This window comes from Trachypithecus francoisi, unplaced genomic scaffold, assembly GCF_009764315.1.
Source record: "Trachypithecus francoisi isolate TF-2019V2 unplaced genomic scaffold, Tfra_2.0 Lachesis_group4, whole genome shotgun sequence".
NCBI lineage: Eukaryota > Metazoa > Chordata > Mammalia > Primates > Cercopithecidae > Trachypithecus > Trachypithecus francoisi.
The window spans coordinates 139,425,039-139,451,648 of record NW_022681469.1 but is presented as its reverse complement, the minus strand read 5'-3'; the positions used below and the strand labels follow the sequence as shown (position 1 = coordinate 139,451,648).

The 26,610-nt window shown below is 51.0% G+C and overlaps 1 protein-coding gene across 2 annotated transcripts; it reads right to left on the bottom strand.

Moving 5' to 3' along the window:
- Positions 1-616: 616 nt before the first annotated feature.
- On the bottom strand, positions 617-26,610 carry RAMP3 (receptor activity modifying protein 3). Of its 2 annotated transcripts, XM_033194108.1 has the most exons (4): positions 26,458-26,591; positions 18,071-18,229; positions 7,336-7,468; positions 617-1,745 (listed from the first exon to the last, which is right to left on the bottom strand). In XM_033194108.1, exons 1-4 carry the CDS (start codon positions 26,513-26,515, stop codon positions 1,490-1,492), a joined length of 606 nt encoding a protein of 201 aa, XP_033049999.1. In that variant the 5' UTR covers positions 26,516-26,591; the 3' UTR covers positions 617-1,489. The 2 variants fall into 2 exon arrangements, with proteins under 2 accessions (XP_033049999.1, XP_033050000.1); XM_033194109.1 differs by lacking the exon at positions 18,071-18,229 and having other exon boundaries at positions 26,458-26,610.

Below are 26,610 nucleotides of genomic sequence, written 5' to 3'. Positions count from 1 at the left end.
CAGACCTCTGGTCCAGTGGCATCCACCATGCAGGTCCCCAGTGCCAGAACCTGCCTGCCTGGGCATCGAAGGGGAGCTGGGCCTCTAAGGGCAGAGGAACTACCAGGGTTGTATCTGTCTCCACTCACAGAGATCCAGCAAGAAGATGCTGGATCCAACAGCCCACTTGCAAAAGATGCAAGTCCACAGAACTGGAACCTGGACAAGAGCCTGGCCAGAGGCCTGGGGATAAAGCCCCTCCACCCGCTCTAGGGGCCCCCAGGACCAGCATCTGCCCCCAGCCAGACCTGGCCAGGGCCTCTCAGTCCCCAGAAAATCCAGGCAGGGGTCCTAGTAAGCCCAAAGCAGTTGCAAAGAGAAAACAGAAGAGAGAAAGCTCCCCATCATCCTCAAACCGATGGGTCGGGGTGGGAAGTACCCCGGGGGCTGCCAATAGCTAGGCAAGTTTCTCCTCCTGACAGGCCCTCTCCTATTGGAACACCCTCTGAGCCCCCAAGCACTGACATTTTGGGATTCTGGAACCTCAGTTGTTCCTTATGTGTACAATATGTACAGGGGACTCATCAGACCCAAGAGACGCACCATCTCTCCGAATAACATGAAATAAAACAGGAAATTCCAGAAGGTAACTTTACTCAGATAAAATGCAGATGGTAGCAGATAGAGGCCACAAGCTCATGGTACGCCATTCCAGAGGGCCCCTCACCCACAGAGGAGCCCCTGTAGGAAGGAGGCCCAGGCCCCATCCGCACAGCAAGCCCTGGTGAGGGGCTCTGACATACTCCCACTCCAGCCTCTGGTCACGGACACAGCCCATAGTGGGCACAGCATCATGATGGAATGGACTCTGCAGGCCACGCGTGGCTCCTGGGAACCCCCCAGCCCCTCCCTTCTCCTCCCAGCCTTTCCAGCTGTCTTCCCACCAGGAGGGCTCGGAGTTCACAGCACAGAACGTCTTCCACAGCATGGAACGTCTTCCAAGAGCCCCTGCCTGTCTTTCTGTCTGGATGTAGGCAGGGGCCAGGGCTGGGGCAGGAGCCATGGCAGGAACCAGAGATGGGGTCAAGCCAGGAGTTCTAGTCTAAGCAGGACCTAGACTGCAGCTAAGACTAGGCTGGATTCTGTGCTAAGAAATGGCAAAGAAACCTCCCGGCAGAGGCTCCGGCCCAGCCTGCAGAGCACAGGACGCAGCAGGTGATTTCTGTGCCCAGCACACAAGCTCTGGCCTTATCACATTTTCCTCCACTGGCCCTAGAATGAGCAAAGAGCTTGAGCGGATAGCCTAAGCCTCAGCCAGGGAGCAGGATGGCCTCGAGGGAGCAGGATGGCCTCGAGAGAGCAGGTCAGCCCAGGAAGTGAGGGGTCTGCCCATGACCAGGTGGGGTGTGGCCACGGTAGCTGGAGATTGGCAGCACCCATCCGTTCTCCCATTCCCAGGGAACTTTCTTCCAGCTTGCTAGGTGTGACCCACTCCATCTCACCCAGACCCTCACAGCAGCGTGTCGGTGCGCTTGCTGCGCCACACCACCAGGCCAGCCATGGCGACAGTCAGAACGACGGGTATAATGATCAGCGGGATAAGAACCTCGTCTGGGGGGTCCTCCAAGTGAACCTTGTCCATGGTGCAGTTGGAGAAGAACTGCCTGTGGATGCCGGTGATGAAGCCCTGGGCCAAGGGGTTGGGCCAGTAGCAGCCCACGATGTTGGCCTCCATCTCGGTGCAGTTGGTGAAACTCTCATAGTACCTGCAAAAGCAGAGGGAGTGAAAGCCAGGCTCTCGCCATCCCCCCTCACACCTGACCTGACCTGAGACCAGGAAGATGGGTAGGGTGGTCTGGGTCCAGTCCCATTTGACCATGACTTGCTGCCTTTGAGGCCATGAGCTCCCAGGATCCAGGGTCTCAGCCCAGCTCCCCTGGACCTCCAAGCACTACCCAGTTCTGCCCAGAGGACACACCAAGCAATGCTTCTCCAGGGTCAAAGGGTGCCTGGATCACGGCCGCTTGGACCTGCAAAGCCTTCATCATCCAGGATACCCTAAGGGCCCAAGAGGAGGGTCTCTCTGAGGCCAGGGGCAAGCCACCTCCTAATCAAGTCAGCCTGCCCTCATGTGCCAGGTGGTGGCCAAGTGGGAGTCACACCTGTGAGCCCCAGTCCCTGCCTCTTCATCTCTCGGAAGTTGCCTCCTTCGCCCCATCTAACAGGACATGTGGAGCCCCGTTCTGTCGGTCCCCCTGTCCATGAGATCAAAGATGGGAAGGGCACTCAGCAAACCACCCATGATGCTCCATGTCCACCCAGCACAGGCTCTGGACAGTCCTCATGCTGACCAAAGGCTATAGCCACAGAGACCCAGAGGTCAACTCAGCATAAAGGACTTCCCAGCCACCACCTGGTCCAATGGGCAGTCTGTGGAGGTGATGACCTCCCTGTCATTGGGGTCTGCAAGGCCTAGAGTGGCAGCCACTCATTCAGGATGTTCTAGAAGAAGTTAGATGAACTCCTGCGCAGATGTCAATCCCTCTGTCCAGGGCCAGCACTTCCCCATGCCTGTGCTGCATGAGGACAGATGCAGGAGTGTGAAGGGTCCTGCCTTGGCTTCCCCATGGCAAAGTAGGCCATCTCCTCCTTCCTGTGCTGTCCCAGGAGGGAGCCACTGATCCGGCCCATCAACAGGAAAGAGCTGCTTCCTGCATGGAACATTATCTGGGCGTAGATTTCCCAAAGCATCAGAAAGCGGTGGGAAATGGGGACTCTGACCCACTCCACCCAGGGTTCTCCTGGTCTCCCAACCCCATGCCCCAGGAAGGGTCTGGTGAGCCGAGGTACAGTTACTCAGACCAACTCCTGACTGATCCAAGGCTGGCTCTCAGCACCTTGGAATGTAGGTCAGACACACACCTGTGCCTTTCCAGGTAGTGTCGGCAGAGAACAGTCAGAGCAAAAGGAACAGCCTCGAATCCAAGTACAGAGCTGTTGGCTATCCTGGGCCTCAGGCACGATGCAGCCCCTAAGACATGCCCAGGCTTTAGAGGCACCTCAACAGCTAGGTCCATGGACAAACCCTCATCTCCCCTGACCTGCTTCTCCCACAGGGCCTCAGATTCAGTGGCCTGCTGTCCACCCCAACCCCCTGCCAGCGGATCCAGGAGCTGGGGAGCCGTCTAACAGCACCGTGCAACAGCCTTCACCTTCAGAAGTTCCCAGCATCTATGTGCATGATGAGAATCATATGCGGTAACCTCTGTGCCTCCGAAGTCATTCCACTGAACTGCTACCCGGGAATGCCACCCCCAACAACCATCCCCAGGGCTGAGATGAGCCAGACAGACCCTGGAGAAGACCCTCTGTGGACAGAGAGTCTACAGAGCAAGAGGAGTGATGGCAGCCCCAGAACTGTCCCAAGAGGAGGTGAGGCAGGACTGAAAGCCCTGCTGTTCCCAAACCCCACTCCCAGCCAAAGCTAGGCCACATGGAGAAGCCCATGGAGCAGAGGTAATCCCAGAAGACAGCATGGACAGTGGCTCCAGGCTCAGGTTGCAGAGCCAACATGACGGGGCCTCTCCAACTCCAGCTCAGCCACTCACCATCTTTGTGATATGGGCCATGTCATTTAACCTCCCTAGACTTCAGTTTCCTCATCTGTAAGTGGGTTTAATAACACTTATCCAATCAGGTGGTTGAGAGAACCAAATGAGTTGAGGTCCATGTGCCCCAGCAAGTGCCTGGCACAGAGCAGGTCATGAGGTGAGCCCACCCCAGCTGTTAGGTTTGGGGCAGAGCTGAGCACAGCACCCATCTCTGTGGATCCACAAAATCTGCATGTTTGTCACACTTCTAGAGAAGCCCACACTCAGTGCTTCTCTAGAAAACTGGGAACTATTTATGATTTATTCATCCCCTGGATAATCTGGGGCCTCCCCACTCCTCCTTCAGTCCAGCTCCCGAAAGCACTCTCCCTAAAAAAGATGCACCACAGCCCAGGATGGGAAGGAGAGGAACCCAGCAGACTGGAAGCTGGACAAACCCCCCCAGTCAGACTCCCTCTCCCCTGATCCACCTCTGGGGGGTTTGCCCACCTTGCTTTAGGTTTCACCACTTGAGTGTGTGTTCCCAGGCAACACAGTGTTGCATCTGGAAATCCCATAGCAATGCTCCTTAACTGGGTACAGAAGGAGCCCATTGCTGCTGTTGGAGGGAGGTTCCCAGGGGAGTACACACTTCGGTTGCCCCGAGGGGCAATGAGACCCTTCCCCAGGGAAGGCCACAGGCAGGCCATGGGTGAGTTTGGGGAATACGGTCTTCCCAGCCATGACTCCAATGGGGCCGTCTTGTGGACTAGTCCTATTGAGGGGAGCAAGCCACCTCTCCACTAAGCTCACCAAGGCCCACCCTGCTTCAGTGGGGACCAAAGCAGAATGAACATTCAGGGGAAAGGGAGGGGTGTCCTTCGTTCTTGACTGAGCTGGGCTACAGGGCATGGGCAGGCAGTCGCCGTGTCAGATAAGCATCGGGTGCCCTCCACGTGGGCCAGGGCGCCTCCACCCAGTGCGTGCTGCCACGCTGGGGCACTGCCCTCCCTGGGGCTTCCCTCTCCTGCCTTGGCTCTGCTCCCCAAATCTCACAGCTTCCTTTGTCGTGGTTTGCTCCACATCTTGGTGCACAGCTGCCAGAGCTCGAGAAAGGTATGTGGGAATAAGATGCTGGAGATGCCACACCTCTGACAGTATTTTCGTTTCTCTCTATTTACTGTACAAATTGGCGGGAAATAGCACACCAGCCGAGAAATCACAGTCTGAAATTCTCAGGTCCTTGCATCCCACAGTCCTCGGTTTCCAGGGCTGCTGTAGGGAGCCTGAAGGCCTCTGATCCCCTCATCTCCAACCTGGAGCTCATTTTTTTCCTCCTTTTGGATAGGTGTAGAAGTTTTCCTTTGTTTCTGCAGCTCTGATATTCCAGGGTCCATGCGGGACTTTTTCCTCCCTCGTGTCAACACTGGGCAAGCCCTCGCCGGCTGCAAGCTCATGCCCTCAGCCCCTGGCAAGGGCCCTTTATCCCTCCATTCTTCAGTTCTCTTTCTAGAATTCCTACTATCTTGATGTTACACCTGGACTGACCACTGACCTCCTAATCATCTTCTCTCTCTCTTCTATTCTGGGGAGATTTCCTCAACATCTCCCTTCCAACCTTTCTATTCCATTTCACTTCTATTGCGTCCTCCATTTCTAAGGCTCTTTCTTTGTTCTCATTCATCACATGAGAGACAGTTGTTTGCCCTCTGAAGATACCAGTCGTGACGTTTGGCGTTTTCTTCTTGGTGCATGGCCCCCGGGGTTGCTTGGTTCCATCTCTCTGGTCTTTGTCCTTCAGGGTCAGAGCCTTAGATCAGATGTCCAGGGACGCTGCTTGGACACTTGTGACGGGGAGTAGGGACTGAGAGCTGACGAGACACTGCAACCCTGCAGAAGAGCTTGTTCCCAGAGCTTCCAGAAGTTGGTGGGGGGTCACTGCTTCTAGGTCCTTTCTCTTGGCTGGTCTCACTCTTCAGAAAGGACAGCTCCAATCCTACCCTAGACCACCCTCCTGGACCCAGTGGCAAAAGACAATGCATGTCAGCTGCTTTCTCCAGCCTCCCTCTCTGGGACACCGTGACAGATTCTCAATTACACAAGGAGGCCCAGAAACCCTGGTGTCACCAGCTCCAAGAATACACCTCCAGTGTCCAGCTGGGGTGGAAGAGGGCTCTGGACACCTCACTGCTTCTCAGCCACTCTTGCCACTCTCTTGGGAGCTGGTGCTGCCAGCCAGGTCTCAGGAGGCCTCTGCAGTGTCAACCTGGCTGTTCCCAGCTCCCCTTTCCCAGCATCAGGTCTGACTTCACCAAGGGCACTCAGTCAGTGGCTCTTGGCCACTCACTCACTGACTCCAAATGCCCATCGGGTTGCCTCCACTCCTGTCCTCCCAACCCAGGGCTGGACATCTCTATTTAGTCTCTTGACCAAGGCTTTAGCAGGTTACAGAGAGGAGCGAGACCAGAAGCTATGAAGCTGTGACCTCCTCCTCCCTGACTCCACCCCCACCTGTGCCGGGTGGAGCCATTCCACGCCTGTGGCCAGGCTCACTGAGGACCAGGAGGAGCCTGCAAAACCCTTTCCTGAATCCCAGCACCTCTTCCCAGCAGACTCAGAATTCCGTTCCACTTGGTTCAGCAAGCAGTTCCCCCAGGCAGTGGGGCTGCAGATGTGACAGCCTCAAGGAGCCCCCATCTGCTGGGCCACCAGAATGGCCAGGGCCGGGGAGGCTTCCTGGGGCAAGGCCATGGTCAGTGTCTCTACAGAGGGCAGAGGCTGGGGTGCTAACATGCAAAAGCATGAGGCCAGCACAGTTTGAGTCTGGCAGCAGCCACCAGGGAGTGGCACAAGACTGCAAAGCCAGAAGTGGAGTGGGGTGGGGCAGAGGACTGTGAGGCCATGAGTGATTTCCAAGAAGGTAAGGAGATAAAAAACTTGGGAAGCTTCTAGAACAAGGGGCCCTCCCTTCACTATGGCGTGTTGTCCACAATTGCACCTGGTATAAACCATTGGAACCCAATTCCTCTAAGTCCTCTGACCACTAAGAACAGATCCAGCTGTGACTGGTACTGTAAGAAAGACACACATAACAATGTCCACCCAGCTCCGGCTGGAAGGAGAGGTGGAACACCCTCCAGACAAGGCATCCCCCAGGCCAGGGCACCCCCCCGGGGTAGGGTAGCACCGGCCCCAGGCCAGGTCACTCCCAAACTGGACACTCCCTGGGCAGGGCACCCTCCAGGCAGAGCACCCCCCAGACAGGGCACCCCAGGCCAGGGAACCCCCGAACTGGACACTCCCAGGGCATGGCACTAATCTGGAACAGGAGGAAAAGCAGGCATGGGGAGGATTTCCAAATAACAGAGGAGAGGGAGAAGCAGAGACACAGTGTAGAATTGCTATAACATCAGAGTGAGAATGCGGAATGGGGGATAGGAAGCTGGGAATGCACTGTGGGTGTGGGAAGCACAAATGCCGTGGGCAGGGGTGGGGCACGGGTGGGGCCATGAGTGATGTGCCAGCAGGATGTGGGTGGGGTGGCCAGAGCCAAGAACCAAGGGCAGAGTGTGAATAGGGGTGTGGTTGGGGTCCTGGGCAAAGTGTGGGGCAGCACATGAAAGGGCTATGGGCAGCCTACAGTGGGTTGTGGGTGGGGCATGGGTGAGGCCTTGGGTAGAGTGCGGTCAGGCTGCGGTCAGACAGTGATTGGGCAGTGGGCAGCGCTGTGATCAGAGCAAATCCCACACCCAGCAGTGGCACTCACACGATGAACTCGGACAGGTTGCACCACTTCCAGACGTCCACCTTGCCCATCATGTCTGCAAAAGCCTTCCCACACAGGGGCAGCCTCTCCAACAGGCCTGTCTCGTTGCAGCCGCCCGCTCTGGGACACCCACCTGGAGAGGGGACAGTCGTGAGAATTCCACTGCAATTCACACTGGGGGTGCCAGGACAGGGGAGGCCCGAGGGGCCATAACTTGAGGACTCACTAGCAACGCTCCATTTGCAAGTCTGAGACCTTTCCAGTGGGGTCCTCCACCCTCCACCCTGACCTACCTGTCAGTGCAGAAAGGAGGCTCCACACAGGGACCTGTCCCCAAGACAGGACAAGTCCACCTTTTCACTTTACCGCCTCACAGGCAGTGACACGGAGAGGGATCAGGCAGTGAGACCCTGGGCCAGACTCCTTGGGAGGTGGTGAGAGGGTCTCGGACGGATCAGGGCTGGCAAAGAGGCTCCACTTCCAGCTTAGGAGTCCCAGGAGCCTGGGAACATCCTGGGGACCATCCCAATGCCTGCAGGGGCAGCAGAGGAGGGCTCCAGGCCAGTAGGGACCACTCTCTCCCAGTCAAAGCCCCCCTCTGATTCTGGGAAAAACGAGGGGCTGAGGCCACTGCAGGAACTCTTGTTGCCAGCAAAGGGAATGAGTCCTTTGGACTTTCTCAGGGTCTGACACAGGCTGCTTGTCCCAGGATTTCTCCACTGCCCCGCCCAACCTCTGCCCACCAAAACATCCCCTCCCCTTCCACCTCACGCCTTTGCTGCACACATTTCCCCATGGGGAACATCCTCCCTCCCACTGAGCAGTGCCCCCTGTCCTTCAGGGACTGTCTCCATGGTCATCCCATTTCCAGATGACAGGACCTCCCTGCTCCTAAACTTCCCTCACCTGACCTCTGCTTTGGCGCTCATCATATACTCAAGAGAGAGCCCAGGCATATGTGTCTGGGGTGTGTGTGTGTGTGTGTGTGTGTGTGTGTGTGTGTGTTCGCATGCGCATGCACAGCCCTGCTGTCTGTGTCTTGGTGTGTGTGCATGTGTGTGTGTAGGTACACAGCCCTGCCATCTATGTCTTAGTGTGTATGTGTATGTATACATGTGCATGTGTGTACACAGCCCTGTCATCTGTGTTCCGGCAGCCGGTGCTGGGCTAGAGGAAATACCATGAAGAAGCAGACAAGAAAATGGTTCCAGATTGACATGGGACAGACCTGGCTCACACCCACACTGCACTGGTTACCAGCTCAACCTCAGTTTCCCCATCTGCAAGATGAGGGATACAGGCCCCACCTCACAAGGAGGTTGAGCTGGCTAACTTAGGTCTGAAATGCTTAGTGCCACCATCCAGGAATGTATCATTCATTCATTCCCTCAATAAGTCTTGGCTCAATAATAGGGAAAGCAGTGGGCATTTCAGAGTCTGATCTTCTTCCGTGTGTGTGGCTCACCATGGGCACTGAGCAAGTGCTGAATAAGTCACTTTAATATGGAAATGGCATGTTTAGACAGGACCACCTTCTGGTGTAGTGACCTGCTCCACCAGACCACAGCACCCCAGACACTCCTCAAGAGGCATAGCCTGCTTACTCCTAACATTAGGGAAGATCCTGGGAGCCCCTTGGTTGAACAAGGGCCTGACGCCAGCAAAAGGGAGTGGCTTGTCTGAGGCCAAAGGAAGGCTGGAGGGGTCCAGATCCCAGGGTTAAGGGAACTGGCATGCTCAGCCCACCCTCACCTGCAGCAGGACACCTGGAGCACATACGGAGGACAGGTGTTAACTGGAATCCCACAGAGGAGAACACAAAAGGGCTTGCCAGCTGTTCAGGGTCATGGGTTCCCAGACTCAAGGCACCTTCTTCCCTTCGTGACTGCCCAAACCTATACCTCAGAATAGAGGCTGACAGCACTGAGAAGGGCCCCTGGGGGTCACAACTGGTACAGTTGGATAGGGGACTCGCGGGTCCCAGAAGCCTGTGCAGGCACTCACATCTCCCCTTCTGTCCATGCAAGCTTCCCCAGGACCCAGGGCATCTTGAGGTCCCAGGGAACCCTGGGGATGGGAAGCACACAGACTATGGCTCCGTGGTCGGCCCGCTGCGGTGGGTAAGCAGATGGCAAGGACACAGGCTGGGTGAAGTCCCCACCACGGCCCCTGGACACGGGGTCAGTGACTGGCTCTCCCAGAACAGGTCTTTCAGGGCCTTCTGGCCACTCTGCATGGTTTTCAGCACCTGGAATGTCCCTGACCTCCACGTTCACTTGTCTCATCAGCACAGCTGCAGGCCTGGCTTCTCTGAAAGGCCACATACCCCACTTAGGGCCCTGGCCCCTGAGTGAGCCTCTGGGGTGCTCACATCTCTTCACAGAAGGGCCATGTGCTCACGTGCTCATTCTGTACCTGTCCCATCCCTACATGTAGCACAGGTCCCTCACATGGTCCCACAGGGTCTGCACATGGAGATGGTGGCTCAGTACCCACTATCAACCCAGTGAATTTTATCCAAAGATTAGCAAAACATGCTGGACCACCGCTATCATGTGTTGCAAACTATGTTGGATCCTTGGACAAGGGGAAAGGGAGAGGGTCTGGTTCCTGTCTTCAGAGGACCTGCCATCTGGGGTCCAGGGGGCAAGAGGAAGACATAGGGATCTCAGTCCAACTAGGGGAGTGATTGAAGATACAGCACATAATAGATGGGGCAGGATCCAGGACAGAGTATCAGGAAGTCTTATCAAGAGGCACAGGCCACATAGGGGCTGCGTGTACAGGCAGCCACCGTCAGAAGGAGACCTGAGCTCCGATGTCAATGGCAGGAAGGGGGCATGACCAGGGCTGCATTAGGACCACTGAAGGGGATGGTGCAGTGGCTATCAGGGGCTAAACAATGCACAAGCCCCATCGGGATCATCTAAGAGGACTTGAGCTGCCCGGGTAGCAGGAGGAGCATAGAGCAGGACAGGTCCAGGTGCTCAAAGCAACACGGCTTCAGCAAATACCATTCAGTGGCCCAGAGACGGGCCAAGAACAGCAGCCAGTGTGGGGACAGGGGCCAGCCGTACACATGAGGGCTTGCTGAGGCCAGGGGAGTCAGGAGGTCCCTGAGGACCCAGCCTGTACTTTCCCTGGCCCCTAAGCCCCTGTCACCTGTCCCAGGCATCACAGGAGCCCCCAAGGGCACTATAACACCCACTACACAGATGGAGAGGCTGATGCCTAGAAAGGTCTCCCAGGGTCACACAGCTCTAGGGTAGTCATCTGTGCATGCCAGCCTGCTGTCTTCACCCACAGCACCCAAGACCCTCCTGGCTCACTCCTCCAGCCAAAGCAAGGTGCTCCCCATCCTGTCTGCTCTCACTGGGCCTTGTCCACTTCCTCAGCTGGGAGTGCCCACTCCCATCTCCCTAGGAGGAAATCCACAGCTCCCACCAACACCCCCACCTCACCTCTCTCCTTGGCGGCTGGGCCCCACTGCGCCCCTGCTGTCGAGGCTCTACTATGTGCATCTTCCCTCCTCCCAGCTCAGGCCTGGTGTCAGGGGGTCCACAGCAGCATTTGTGCCATGAATGTGAGGACCCCAGGATGGTAGTGGTTGAAGCAGTGTGAGCTGTGGGCAAAGAAGCTGACAGTCCCCAAGGGAAAGCAGGTGCCCTGGACGATCAGCCCTGCTTCTTGCGGTCCTCCCCACACTATCAGAAGTGGCAGAAGCCTACAGAGGCTAGCTTTCCCCCAATGGGCAGTCAGCTCCATGCTGGGGTTTCCTCTGCTTCCCAAAGCCCATCAGGGCTCACTGGGCACTAGGAAACTTGGGGGTAAAAACCACTGCCCACCACCTCCTGCTCAGCTGTCCACAGACATAGCTGGGACCTCACAGGGACAAGCCCACTTGGTCCCTCCAGCCACCTCAGGGCATGTGTCCTTCCTTCCATAAAAGCGATGTTAGAGAGGCCACACCTTCACCCAAAATCCCATAGTTTGTTAGCGACAGCCTGGACAATAGCCCAGGGTCCTGACACCCAGGCACCACCCACAGCTTCTGATGGACACCGCTTGCGGCGGTTTTTGTAAAAGCCTTATACAAGCCTCACTATATCCTTGTAGAGAAGATAAGCAGACACACGTCCATGTCCAGTCATATGGCAGATGTCTGGACAAACTTTCTACTGAAAACCACTGAAAGACTGGATAAAGTATAAACAATACATTCATAAAATCATCAAGGAGCTGACAAGATGGCAAGAAATTATCAAGCTAAAGACTAGATGGAGCGGAACCCAGAGGGCCATGGATTTGTTGCCCCAGACGCATCTTCCCAGCCTGGAAAACTGGGGGTGGATAAAGGCCAAGATGAGAAGTCCAATGAAAGGCCCCATAAACTGACATTCAGAGGCAGGTGAACCAGAAATAACTCTTCACCCTCGGCCAACTAGGAGGAATGGGACCTGGCACTGAGCAGGGAGGGGGACCCCTCTCTGAGAGGTCATAAGCACAGGCTGACCTTCTTGTGGATTCACAGCCCAAATTCACATGACCCGGATGGACCCAGGGAAACCCCAAGTTTAAACTGATCACCATGGACTGGCCCCCGCAGAAGCAAATAAGCCCAAACCCTCTCTAGAGGGGGGCACCCTCATTGCAGCCCCCAGATAGCTGCCATCATTAACTTTCCAAGGAAAATGAGCAGCTCACAATCAAAAATCAACTAAGTATAACCTCGATAGAAAGACCCAACAAGGTGAAACCCTGTCTCTACTAAAAATACAAAAATTAGCCAGACGAGGAGGCATGCATCTGTGGTCCCAGCTACTCGGGAAGCTGAGGTATGAGAATCGCTTGAACCAAGGAGGCCGAGGTTGCAGTGAGCCAAGATTGTGCCACTGCACTCTAGCCTGGGTGACAGAGTGAGACTCTGTCGAAAGAAAAGAAAAGAAACTCAACAAGGGGATACAGCCTTCTGGGATGGTGGTATGAGAAGCTCATCCTAAGGGCACACATCAAATGAAGAAGGTTATTCAAGAAAATCTACCACATCTCAGGAAGAATAGTGAGAATCTGGGATATTTGAGCTACAACCTGCTCCCACTCCACACCCCAGCTCTGGTTGTAGAGCCTGTACTCCAGTGGGTGCAACCACAAGTGGAGGTTCTCTCTACCCCAGCTCCCAGTCCTGGGCTACAATTTCACCCTGGTACAAGCAGGTATATCCCTCCCAGCTCCATGTTGTAGGAGGTCTCTTCATTCTGGGCAGACGAGGCCTAGAGGACTGAGGTTCCCTGCCCGCCCAGTCCCCACTTCTAAGGTGGAGGTTCTGTGCCAAGAGTACTGGGACCCCAAACCCCCCACCCCAGCTCACTGGTAGGGTGGAGGCTCCACACTGGGAGGAGCAAGCCAAAATCAGGAACTACAGTCTCCCTCACGGGTGCCTGCTTGTGGGGCAGAGATGTCATTATGGTAGAAGCAGGCCATTGTCCTATCCCCAAGTCCAATACAGTTTCAGGTCCTGCCCAGGGGAAGAGGCAGGCTGTAAGGAGAGAGAGATGTTTCCTCAGCTCTTGCAGAAGGGATTGACTATATTTGGAACAGAGCAGAAGTCCATGCCTGAGGGTATTGTCAAAAACAATGGAGGCAGGCGTGGCAAGCCTCCCACACCTGTAATCCCATCACTTTGGGAGGCTGAGGTGGAAGGATTGCTCAAACCCAGGAGTTTGAGGCTACAGTGAGCCATGATCATGCCACTGCACTACAGCCTGGGTGACAGAGCAAGACCTTGTCTTGAAAAATAATAATAATAAATAAAATAATTTTTTATTGGACTAAAATAATTTTTTTAAAAGAAAAAAAATCAAAAAAGACATGAGACTTTGTTAAAGCCTGAATAGATTTTAAAGGTTTATATAATCTTCTCTGACCACAGTGGAATAAAATTAGAAATCAAAGACAAGGCTGGGTGTGGTGGCTCATGCCTGTAATCCCAGTACTTTGGGATTACCTGAGATCCAGAGTTCGAGACCAACCTGGACAACATGGCGAAACCCCATCTCTACTAAAAATACAAAAATTAGCCAGGCACGGTGGTGCACGCCTGTAGTCCCAGCTACTCAGGAGGCTCAGGCAGGAGAATCGCTTGAACCTGGGAGGCAGAGGTTGCGGTGAGCCGAGATCACACCATTGTACTCCAGCCTGGGCAACACAGTGAAACTTCTCGAAAAAAAAAAAAAGAAAGAAAGAAGGAGATCAAAGATGGAAAGAATTTGGGGAAATTCATAAATATGTAGAAAATAAACAACATTCCTAAATAACCAATGAGCCAAAGAAGATTGTACAAGGAAAATTAGATATGGTTTTGAAAGGAATAAAAATAAAAGACACAACATACCAAAACTTAGAGGGACGCAGCTAAAACAGCACTTAGAGAAAAATGTTTAGTTGTAAAAACTTATACTTAAAAAAAAAAAAAAAAAGGCTGGACATGGTGACTCACTCTTATAATCCCACGTGGAATGGCTTGTGGCTGGGAGCTCCTGACCAGCCTGGGCACCATAGCGAAACCTTCATCTCTACAAAATAAAATGTTTTTAATTAGCCAGGTATAGTGGCACACCTGCAGTCCCAGCCAAATGGGAGACTGAGGTGGGAAGATCACTTGAGCCTAAGAGTTTGAAGCTGAAATGAGCCATGATCGCACCATTGCACTCCAGCCTAGGTGACAGAGCAAGACTCTGTTTCTAAAAATAAATAAATAAACAAACAAATAAATAAATAAGGCCAGGCGCAGCGGCCCACACCTGTAATCCCAGCACTTTGGGAGGCCGAGGTGGGCAGATCATGAGGTCAGGAGATCGAGATCATCCTGGTTAACACGGTGAAACTCCGTCTCTAATAAAAATACAAAAAATTAGCCAGGCGTGGTGGCATGCACCTGTAGTCCTAGCTACTCAAGAGGCTGAGGCAGGAGAATCACTTGAACCTGGGAGGCAGAGGTTGCAGTGAACCGAGATCGTGCCATTGCATTCCAGCCTGGGCAACAGAGCAAGACTCCATCTCAAAAATAAATATATAAAAAATAAAATAAAAGAAATAAAAAGAAGAAAGAAGAAAGATCTCAAATCAATTACTTAGCCTTCCACCCTAAGGCACCAGACAAAGAAGATCAAACTAAGCTTAAAGATGGCAGAAGAAAGGAAGAAATTAAGATTAGAGGAGAAATTAATGAACTACAAAATAGAAAAAAATCAACAAAACCAAAAGCTCATTAAAAAAAAAAAAAAGCTTTTAAAAGATCAACAAATTGACAAACCTTTAGCTAGACTCACCGGAAATAAGAGAGAGAGACTCAAATTACTAAATCAGGGATGAAAGAGGGGACATCACTACATCACTACCTGTGTTAGAGAAATAAAAAAAATTATATGCAAATACTATGAACTGCTATATGCCAACAAATTAGATAATGTCAATGAAATGGACAAATTCTTAGTAAGAATTTGTTCTTAGTAGGATTTTTTATGGAATGAATTGTGCTTCCCCTAAAAAAGATACGTTGAAGTCCTAACCCCTAGTATACCTGAGATTCTGACCTTACTTGGAAATAGGGTCTCTACAGAGGTAATCAAGTCAAAGCTAGGTCATTTGGGTAGACCTATTCCAACATGACTGGTATATTCTTATAAAAAGGAGAAATATGGACACAGAGAAAGACACACAGAGAAAGAAGATGATGTGAAGACACTCAGGGAGAAGACAACAGTGTGAAGATGGAGGCAGAGATGGGAGTGGTGCTACTAGAAGTCAAGGAACACCTGGGGCCACCAGACGTTTGGGAAAGGCTGGGAAAGAGTGCCCAACACCTGGGTTCTTCTGGCCTCCAAAATGGGTTTTAAGTCACCCAGATTATGGTAATTTGTTATGACAACCTAGGACACTATTAAAGACATAAACTACTGAAATTGGTTCAAGCAGACATCAAAAATCTGAACAGGTCTATAATAAGTAAAGAGATTGAATTCTTAACTTTAAAATTTCTCCCAAAGATAATCCCAGGTATAGATGGCTTCCCTGGCAAATTCTACCAAACATTGAAAGAAGAATTAGCAGAAATAATTTCTGTTACAAACTCTTCCAGAAAATAGAACAAGCAGCACTTCCCCATCTTCCAGCTCATTCTCTGAAGCCAGTATAATCTTGATGGCAAAACCAAAGACATCATAGGCCAATATCGCTTCTGAATATAGATGTAAAAACCTTCAATACTAGCAAACTTAATCCAGCAACATATAAAAAGGATTATACACCATGACCAAGAAGGTTTTATCTCAGGAATGCAAGGGTGGTTCAACATAAGAAAGTCAATTCATGTAATACATCACATTAATAGAATGAAGGGGGAAAACCACATGATAATCTCAATTGATGCAGAAAAAGCATTTGACAAAATCCAATGTCTTTTCGTGATTAAAAAACACTCAATATATTAGGAATGGAATGGAATGGAATTTCCTCAACGTGACAATGACCATATATGAAATGCCCAGAGTTAACATAACCAATGATGAAAGACAAAGCTATCCTTCAAGATCAGGAACAAAACAAGGATGCCTGGTTTCACCACTTCTATTCAACATAAGTACTGGAAGTTCTAGCCAGAGCAATTAAACAAGAAGAGAAATAAAAGGCACCCAAGTTAGACAGGAAGAAGTAAAACTACCTCTATTAACAGATGACATGATTTTAGATGTAGAAAATCTAAAAGAATCAACATACAGACACACAGAGAGACTGTTAACAGGTAATAAACTAACTCAGCAAAGTTGCAGGGTACAAAATTAACACACAAAAATAAGTTGTATTTCTGTGCACTAGCAATGAATAATCCAAAAAGGAAACAAAGAAAACAATTCCAATTTCGATACAATCAAAAATAGCAAAATTCTTAGTAACAAGCACAACTAAAAAGGACAAAACTTGCACTCTGAAAAGTATAAAACATTGTTGAAAGAATTTTTTTTTTTTTTTTGAAACAGAGTCTCACTCTGTCACCCAAGCTGGAGTGCAGTGGCGCCATCTCGGCTTACTGCAACCTCTGCCTCCCAGGTTCAAGGGATTCGCATGCCTCACTCAGCCTCCCAAGTAGTTGGGATTACAGGTGCCCGCCACCATGCCCAGATAATTTTTTGTATTTTTAGTAGAGATGGGGTTTCACCACGTAGGCCAGGCTAGTCTCCAACTCCTGACCTAAGGTGATCCACCCACCTTGGCCTCCCAAAGTGCTAGGATTACAGGCATGAGCCACCATGCCAGGCCTGTTGAAAGAAATTTTAAAAGATCTACATAAATAGGAAGACATCCTATGTTAACACATTGGAACACTTAATTGTTAAGATGTCAGTACTACCTAAAGTGATATACAAACTCAATGCAATCCCTATCAGAATCACAGCTGGCCCATTGCAGTAATTGATGAGCTGATCCTAAAGTTTCTATGGAAAAGCAAGGGACACAAATTAGCCAAAACAATCATGAAAAAGAACAAAGTTGGCCAGGTGCAGTGGCTCAAACCTGTAATCCCAGCACTTTGAGAGGCTGAGGCAGGTGGATCACCTGAGGTCAGGAGTTCGAGACCAGCCTGACCAACATGGAGAAACCCCATCTCTACTAAAAATACAAAATTAGTCGGGCATGGTGGCACATGCCTGTAATCCCAGCTACTTGGGAGGCTGAGGCAGGAGAATTGCTTGAACCCAGGAGATGGAAGTTGCGGTGAGCCGAGATCACGCCATTGCACTCCAGCCTGGGCAACAAGAGTGAAACTCCGTCTCAAAAAAAAAAAGAGCAAAGTTGTAGGACTCACACATCCCAATCTTACAACTTACAACATGGCAACAGTAATCAAGATAGCATGGTACTGGCATAAGGTTAGATAAATAGACCAATGGAATAGAATTCAGAATCCAGGAATACACCCTCACACTTATGATAAATTGATTTTCTACAAAGGTACCAAGACAATTCACCAGGAAAAGAATACTCTTTTCAACAAATTGTACTAGGACAGCTGGATATACACTTGCAAAAGAATAAAGTCGGACCCTTCTCACCTCAACACGAAAATTAACTCAAAATGGATCACAGACCTACGTGTAGAGCTAAATTATAAAACTCTTAGACTACCCAGCTATTCGGGAGGCTGAGGCACAAGAATCACTTGAACCTGGGAGGTGGAGGTTGCAGTGAGCTGAGATTGTGCCACTGCACTCCAGTCTGGGCAACAAAGCAAGCCTCTGTCTCAAAAAATAAATAAATAAAACTTCTAGAAAAACACAGGAGAAAATCTTTGTGCCCTTGTGTAAGAAAAAGTCTTCTTATACATGACACCAAAAGCCCAAGAAACAAAAGAAAAATAGATAAATTAGACATATCAAATTTTAAAACTTCTGTACTTCAAAGGATAGCATCAAGAGAGTGAAAAGACAACCCACAGAATAAAAGAAAATATATGCAAGTTGTATATCTGACGAAAGACTTGTATCCAGGTTGCATAAAGAATTCTTACAACTCCATAATAAAGGGAAAAATAAACCAATTAAAAATGGGCAAAGGATATGAATAGTCATTTCTACAAAAATATATACAAATGATCAATAAGCACATGAAAAGACAATCAACATCATTAACCATCAGGGAAATGCAAATCAAACCACAGTCAGATACCACTCACACCCACCAGAACGGCCGTCATCATAAAGGCAGTCAGACGTGATAGCACACACTTGTAACCCCAGCCACTTGGGAGGTTGAAGTGGGAGGATGGCTTGAGGAGTTTGGGGTTGCAATGAGCTATGATTACACCACTGCACTGCAGACTGGGCAACAGAATGAGACCCTGTATCAAAAAAAAAAAAAGTGTTAGTAAGGACATGCAGAAATTGGAATCTTTATATACTACTGCTGATTGGAATGTGAAATGAAGCAGCCACGTTGGAAACTAGTCTAGCAGTTTCTCAAAATGTTAAACATAGAGTTACCATATGACTACACAGTTCCACTCCTAAATTTATACCGCACATGTTCGCACAAAAATTTTTACATGAAGGTTCATAACGGCATTATTCATAATAACCAAAAGACGAAACAATGTCCATCAGCTGATGAATGGCTAGAATGTGCCATATCCATGGGATACAATATTATTTGTACGTAAAAGAGTGAAGTGCTAATACATACCACAATATGAGTGAACCTTAAAAACATTCTACTGTGAGAGAAGCCAGTCACAAAATCTCACATATTATATGATGCCATTTACACTAAATGTGCAGAATAAGCAAATCTAGAGACCGAGACAGAAAACATATTAGTGATTCCTTAAGGCTAAGGGGGTTGGAGGAAATAGGGAGTGACTGCTAATGGGTAGGGGGTTTATTTCTGTGGTGACAACAACATTCTATAGTTGATTATAGTGATAGTTGCAAAATTCTAGGAATGTACTAAAAAATATTGATGCATACTTTAAATGGGTGAATTGTGGGGCATGTGAATTATATCTCAATAATGCTGGCTTTTTAAGGCATAATAAAAACTTTTTCAAACATACAAAAGGTGAAAGGAAATATCACTCACACACCCAAACTACAAGTAATGCTTAGGATGTCATTCAGGGACAAGGAAAGCCTATCGGAAGCCAATATGGACCTATGCAAAGGAATGGAGGACATCAGAAATTTTCACTATGTAAGTAAATATATAGAATTTTTCTCAATGTTTAAATTCTATAAAAGAGAATAATCATGTATTGTGAGATTTATAACTTTGGTTTAAGTAAAATGTATGACAGCAATGGCACAAAGTTCAGGTGGGGAGAAATGGCAGGTTCTTAGGCTATCAGTGTAATGTCACCTGAAGATAGACTGGTAAGTTAAAGATGTATACCATAAACCCTGAACCAACCACTGGAGTAACAACAACAACAAAAAATTACATCCAATTAGCAAGGATGGAGGAGGAGGAGAAGGGCAAGAGGAAGAAGAAATGGAGTAATAATAATAAACACTAAGTCCAAAAGAAGGCAGAAAAGGAGAAAAGGAAGGAAAAGAATTGATGGTACAATGGTAAATTTAAATTTAACCATATCAATAATCAGACTGAAAGTAAATGGTCTAAGCACTTCAACTAAGAAGCAAAGATTGTCAAATAAGAACAAACAGTAAGGCCCAACAGTAGGCTGCCAACAAGAATCCAACTTTAAATGAAAAGACTCAAATATGTTCAAAATAAAAGAGTGGAAAAGACACGTCTTGCTACCACTAATCAAAAGACAGATGGAGTGGCTATATTAATATCAGACAAAGTATGTTTGGAAGCAAAAAATATTACTAAAGAGGGTCTTTTCAATACAATAAAGGGTTCGATTCATCAAGATGACATAGCAATCCTAAACATTTATGCACCTAATAACAGCATCAAAACACACAAGGCAAAAACAGAACTACAAGAAGAAAATGACAAATCCACAATTTCACAATTACAATTGGAGAATTCTTCTTTTTTCATTTGAGACAAGGTCTCACTCTGTCACCGCCTCCTGAGTAGCTGGGACCACAGGCATGTGCCACCACACTCAGCTAATTTTTTTGTTGTTGTTATTTGTCGAGACAAGATCTCATATCACCCAGGCTAGGCTCCAGCAGTCCCTTGCCTTGGCCTCCCGAAGTGCTGGAATTACAGGCATGAGCCACCGCACCCGGCAGATAGTTGGAGGATACTCCTCTCTCAGTAATTTACAGAACAAGTAGATAAAAATCAGGAAGCTATTAGAAAACACGAGCAGCAGAGGAACAGAGGTGTCCAGGGCACAGGCAGGAGCACAGTGGAGCTGGGTATACTGTGTGTGGAGGGGCGGGGTACACACCTTTGTGGGTGTAAAGGAAAGAAGTGACTTTGGAAAGGTAGACCTAGAGCAAGGTTGGAGCAGGATGTACAGGTCTTCAGAGTTTATTTAAAGTCTAATAGAAAGGCAGAAGTGGGTTTTCAGTCACAGTACTCTCCCACTTAACCCAAATAGGCCCTCTGAGGCTTCACATCATGGAATCCCGGGCAAGCACCAGCCAGCACTGAAGGTGGTGTCCCTTCAAGAGTAGCCTGTACCATCTCTGCAGGAAGGGAGGCCTATGTCCTTCTGAAGCTTGACCATGGCACCCTCCAGATGCCCCACAGGTACATCTGCCAGAAGGCAGAGACCTCATCCCATTTAGTTTCTGATTTGCTGTGTAACTCCAAACCGGGCCCTTCACCTTTCTGGACCTTTGTCTCCCCATTTGTAAAAAAGAGTGATTCTGATTCTGTGTGTGTTCATGGTGCACCTACAAAATCTCTGTCAAGGTTAGTCTCCATCGTGCCCCAACTTCCTATTCCCACCACTGCTGACCCCAGCCTCCAGCTTGTCCCACCCGTGAGCTGCTGCTCCAGGACCCTCTGGCTGCTGGCAGCACCTGCCCCTCATCCTCTACAATCAGACTGTCCCCCATCACCACAGCCTCCTTCCTGGACACCAGCAGCTCTCATTTCTGTGGGTCCCAAGCTGTTGACCCCAGGTTCTCTTGTAGCACAGCTCTAGACTCTGAAGCGCTTTGAAGGAACCAATGAGTAATAAGAGACTCAAAAGTGAAACCATTCTTGTATGAGGCTGGTGGGGACCACCATTCATGAACCCACCCAGAAAGCCCTGAGGCTTGGGGGCTGTATCCCTAGTTCCTCTGAGCACTGTCATCTTTCAGGACAGCCACCAGAGATAGGACAGACCCAGCAGAGTCGACTGCACAATAGGCTCACCCAGGCCACAGCCCAGGCCTATTGCATGGGAGCCTCTGGAGTGTGAAACCAAGAATTCATGTTTGTTAAAACCCCCAAGTGATTCTGATGTAGGGTCAGGTCCGGGATTGAGAGATGGAAAGCAATGTGTCTCCACTCGGATGTGCAGACCATCATCTGAAGACCTCAAGCCATGTAGATTCCAGTCCAGCAGGCTTGGAGGCCAAAGCACTCATCTCTGCAAACCCCTTCTGCAGGTCCGAGGACCACACTCCAAGGAGTAAGGGCACGGGGGATGGAAGAGTAGCAAGCAGGAGCCAGAAGGCTCTAGGTGCTCACCTTGGCTCTGCCCCTGACCCTGACACTCACTCACTTGCCCCCCTGAGCCTCAATGTCCCCATTCAGAAATGGAACCAGTGGTACCTACCTGGCAGACCCTTGCCACATTTCTCTTTCCCTTCAGCCTGGCTCTCCACCTCCCTCAGTATTGACCAGTGCTCCCTGAATGCCCTGTTCTAAGTGTGGCCCAACCCACCAAGCCCTACAACAGCCAGACAGGGCAGGTACTTAAAAGACTGAAACTCTGTGGCAGGGTGGGTCAGCTGCCTGCTCAATGAGACACGGCAGGGGAGTCAAGGTTCAAAGCCAGGGCACCTGCCCACAGAGCTGTCTCCAGGTTGCATGTCACCATTGCCTCAGACGGACACCCTCACTCCAATTCCCACCCTTGGTCTGCCAAGCAGGGCTTCATCCAAGGCTTACCTCCTTGCCCTGAGGGCTCCTGGCTGGAGTGGCCACACTTAGCCCTGGCCCCCAACCCCCACCTTCCTTTCCTTCTCTCCCAGTGAGCATTTCCAAGCCCCATGCCAAGCCTGGGCTCTGTATTAGATTCTGGAGTACAGGTCGGCATTGATCCTGGGAAGGGCCTGAAAAACATCATGCCTTCTTCATCACCTCCCTCAGTTTAGAGATGGGATGATGGAGGCCCAAAAGAAAGCAACTTTCCCAAGGCCTCCCTCTGCCACCCTGCTCAACTGCACCTGCCTGCAGGTGAAAAGACAGCCCTGGCATAAGTGACCAAGGGATGCAAGCCCCAGGGACCATGTGGAGCCAGACGAGAATTAAGGTGCACCTCCACCCTAAAGCTGCCCCTGCCGTGGACTCTGAAGGTTCGCCTAGCTGCTCTCCACATCCAGCTCCTGTCCTCATCCCGGGGCCTGGCGTCATTCCCTAACAGATTCTCTCAGAACCCTTGGGTGGGTCTCCTGAGCTCGGCCCACCATCCCAGTGGGCACGAGCCAGGCTAGCCCCACCCTGTCTCTCCTGGCCAGTGCCCACACCTGCAGCCTGGCCCACCTGGACCCCTAGGTCTGAATCTGAACCCCTAGATCTGGACCCCTTGGCCTGGTCCCCCCTCAGCGTGCCCTGATTGTCACCTATTAGACCGAGACCCAGCCCAGTTCTTCTTCCTCCTCCGCCTCCCCCTCCTTCCTCTTCTTCCTTTCTTCCTCCTTCCCCGGTCCCTCTTTACCCTCCTCTACATCCCCTGTTTCCTCTCCTCTCCTTCCTTCCTCCTCATCCTGCAAGTTAGAACGAATCTGAACCACTGCCTTCTCCCCCAGAGCCCATTCCTAGGGGGTATTTGCTGCAGCCAGCCCAAGTCGTGGCTGTTCCTACAGCCCACTTCCCTACACAGGGCCTGCGTCTGCCGCATTTTCACATTAACCGTGATGCTCTGAAACACAGTTCTGGGACAAGGTCCTGGTAAGTATCCATCACCCTCAGGCAACTATTATTCTCCCTGAGCCCCTGATCTCCCCCACTGAGCCAGGCAAAGATAGCGTCAATTCCACACCATCCCCAGTGCCAGGGCATTGCCCAGCCCCTCCCCCAGGACTCTACAAACACCCACCCAGGTGACACAGCTATCTAAAGAGAAGGAGGGGTCCCTGACAACATGCCCCTCCCTGAATCTCTGCATGCCCCAAATCTCTGCATACCCCAGAACCTCCACATGCCCCATCGCAAGGACCTGGCCTGGGCAGATTGTAAATGTGCCTTTGAGGACCACATGCCATCCTCAGGCAGGTGTTCTGAGATAACTTCCCTGCCCATGGAGGTGCTATGAGGATGCCTGTGACAGCACCAGCCCTGGGCCTGCACAAGGCAGGCACCCTGAGAAACCAAGTGTCCTCCCAAGAAGCTCATTTCTAGTGCACATGAGGCTTGAGGGGCTCCCAGCAAAACCTGACAACCCACCCAATGTTAGAACAATGGTGTAAAGACAGATTCCTGGCAACACCACAAAAGAGGGTCATTGCCAATCAAGCTACTGGCTGCATTAGTAAAGGTCGCAGGAACTGAATCAAAATAGAAATCCATTTTGGTTGGTTTCATCGGGAAACAAAGAACATGCCGGCCTGTGTTTCTTTTGTCTCAGGGACTTCCAGACGCCGAGAGATGATAAACAGCCAAACAGATGCACTTCCGCGAGAAAGGGCTTTTGTGGCTACTCATTTGGAAATCAAACACAGGCGCTCTCCCCATCCTTGACAGAAAGAGCATCGATCAGACTGGCAAGTGGCTACCATGGGCCATGGTCAGTCGACCTTGGGAGGCTGTGGATTCTGGGTGGCTCTGCCCCTGTTCTCTGTGGTTGGGCAACTTCCTCTCAACCCTCCAGACTTCTGTTTCCTTATGAAGAGTAGGTAAAAGCATGGAGGTCAGATAACCTCCAAGGAACCTCCAGTGCCAAAAATCTATGGGCCTCTTCTTGGCCAATCACCACCATCAAGTCTTTTTTTTTTTTTTTTTTTTTGACAGAATCTCGCTTTGTCACCAGACTGGAGTGCAATCGCACGATCTCGGCTCACTGCAATCTCTGCCTCCCAGGTTCAAGCGATTTCCCTGTCTCAGCCTCCCGAGTAGCTGAGACTACAGGGATGTACCACCATACCCGGCTAATTTTTTGTATTTTTAGTAGAGACAGGGTTTCACCATGTTGGCCAGGATGGTCTCAAACTCCTGACCTCGTGATCTGCTCGGCCTCCCAAAGTGCTGGGATTACAGGCGTGAGCCACTGCCCCCGGCCCGCCACCTCCAAGTCTTTAATTCACCAGAGTTACTGCTATCCAGCCACGGCCCTTGGGCCCACTTGATTCAGCAAAATCAATGGGACCACAGGTAACATGGCAGCAGGACATCATTTAGTGATAAAAATGGTGGTACCATGTTCACATGCTTGCACACACAGGCACACACACTATGGTGCTCCATCTTTGGGTGCTGTGAGTGAGCCTCATGAGGCCCAGTGCAGTCACTGGTGGGTGCCTTCCTACACCTCCCCTTGTTGAAGCATGAATCCTTCCAACTCACAATCCCATGCCCAACACAAGATGATGGGGACTGAACTGAATGGAATCAAACTGACAGTCTCAGCAGCCCTTTGCAGGTTGCTGTTATTACATCTACATTGCAGCTGGGAAACTGAGGCCAGTGAGTGCTTTGTAATCTTGGGATCATGATCGGGATTTTCACCCAGACCAGAAGAGTCCAGTCAAGGGCTGGACTACTGGCTGCATTAGTAAAGGTCGCAGGAACTGAATTAAAATAGAAAACAGCAAAGCACCCTGCTGAGTAGACAACTGCTAGACCTCGCATCCTCACAGCCCTGCGCAGCATCAAATGCTTTCTGGAAAAAGGTTTGGAATTCTCAAAGAAGCCCCAGAGGCCAGCACCCTCCCTGCTGGTCCCCCTGAGCCAGTCCTCACTCAAGAGGAACCCACCCAGCTCCTTCCTTCCAGACACAGCAGCATCCAGGGCAGATGTGGGCTCCAGTCCCACTTCTGACACATCCGCCTGGGACCATAAGCAAGTGTTACCTCTCTCTGAATCTCACTCTGGCCAGGCAAACACTGGGAGGGTCTGCTGAGAAGCCAGGCCTGGTCCCCATTCTGGCCAGGGAGCATGAACCCATGTCCCATTGGAGGGGGACAGTCAGGACCAACACAACAAGACAAAGAAGTGGCCCTCAGGAACTGGGTCCGGGAGAGACAGGATTATTAAGAGGAGGGATTCTGTGCAGGCGGAAGCCTGTGGTCCTTCTCAGTTCCATAATGGAGATGGTCAGGAAAGCCTCAGCTTCTCCCAGAATGAATCCATTATAGCGACCAAGATCTCCACCTGAGGGGCGCTCACTGGAAGTTTGCTGAAATCCCAAATCAGCATGCTCCTGATTTCAGAAGCTGCCGCACATCTTTGCACTTCAACACAAAATCAACCACGTCCTAGGCTCCAGCCCTGGAACACCAAATGAAGCCACACATGTCCTGCACACCAAGACCTCTTCAATGGAAGGAAAATGAACACTGAGTTTGGTCCACCCTTTTCCCACCTCCCTTACCAAATCCCAAATCATCAAAACAGGCCCAGTGCTGCATCTTACAGTCAGGGAAACTGGGGACCACCAGACCAGGGCCCTCCATCACCAGTGTACCCCCCAGAACTGGCTAGGCTCAGTCACCGCTTAGTGGACCCCAGCCCTCAGCAAGCACTCTTTCCTAACAGCCCTTACACACATTCTCTCTCTCTCTCTCTCTCCTCTCTCTCTCTCTTTCTCTCTCTCTCTCTCTCTCGGATAATTTCTTTAGTAAAGTACCTCAAAATAAGCTTTTAGTTTAATCTATTTCCATTTTGTGAGCAACGGTTCTCCCTAGAGTCCTTATTTATTGCCGAAGAAGACATTAGGAGAGGACGGCTCAGAGAGTCACCCCGCTTCCCCTGTCAGCCAGTTCCAAGACACACACAGGCGTCCACACACTGAAGGGCCCTGGGAGGACCAGCTATCCAGTCTGGAGTCCACCCGCCCACGCGCCTGTGAGTGGTGGGCAGGCACTCAATGCCAGGACAGGGAGCTCACTACCTCACCGACAGCCCATCCTAGGCGGAAGGGGGAAGGAGCCAGACCTGGTCTGCCTCCTCTCTCGCCCACCCTGAGGCGACCCCAGAACTGGGGAGTGGGGGGATATCACAACTAGGAGGAGCGGGGGCTGCCGGACCCCACCGGCAGAAGAGCCCGGAGGGGACCCTGTGCCTCCCTTGCCCGCCAGAGTTCTTTGCCTTCAGCTTCTCCCGGATGAACCCTCCCGCAGAGCCTGGGGACCCCGCCAGGGTCACTGTGCGCCCCTCCCGAGCTCAGGGGGAAAGGAAGGACGGCGGCGCAGGTGCGGGAAGGTGCGGGTCCACGCGGGTCCCATGAACTCCGGGGAGTGGGGGCGCCTCCGGTGCGGGCCGACGCCCCCTTACCGCAGAGCAGCAGCAGCAGCGGGAGAAGTTGCGGGCGCCGCCGCGCTCCAGTCTCCATGGCTGGCCGGCCGCGGCTGGGTCACGCTTGGTCCCGCTCGGGTGCAACCGGGGACGCCCGGATGGGGTTAGGGTGGGGCGGGGCCTCAGGGAGTC

Coding starts and splice junctions, on each gene's coding strand:
- RAMP3 (XM_033194108.1), bottom strand. CDS start 26,515: ATGGAGACTGGAGCGCGGCGGCGCCCGCAACTTCTCCCGCTGCTGCTG. Junction 18,230..26,457: donor GCTGCTGCTGCTGCTCTGCG/GTAAGGGGGCGT, acceptor TTTTTGATACAG/GGTCTCATTCTGTTGCCCAG. Junction 1,746..7,335: donor AACCTGTCCGAGTTCATCGT/GTGAGTGCCACT, acceptor CTGCTTTTGCAG/GTACTATGAGAGTTTCACCA.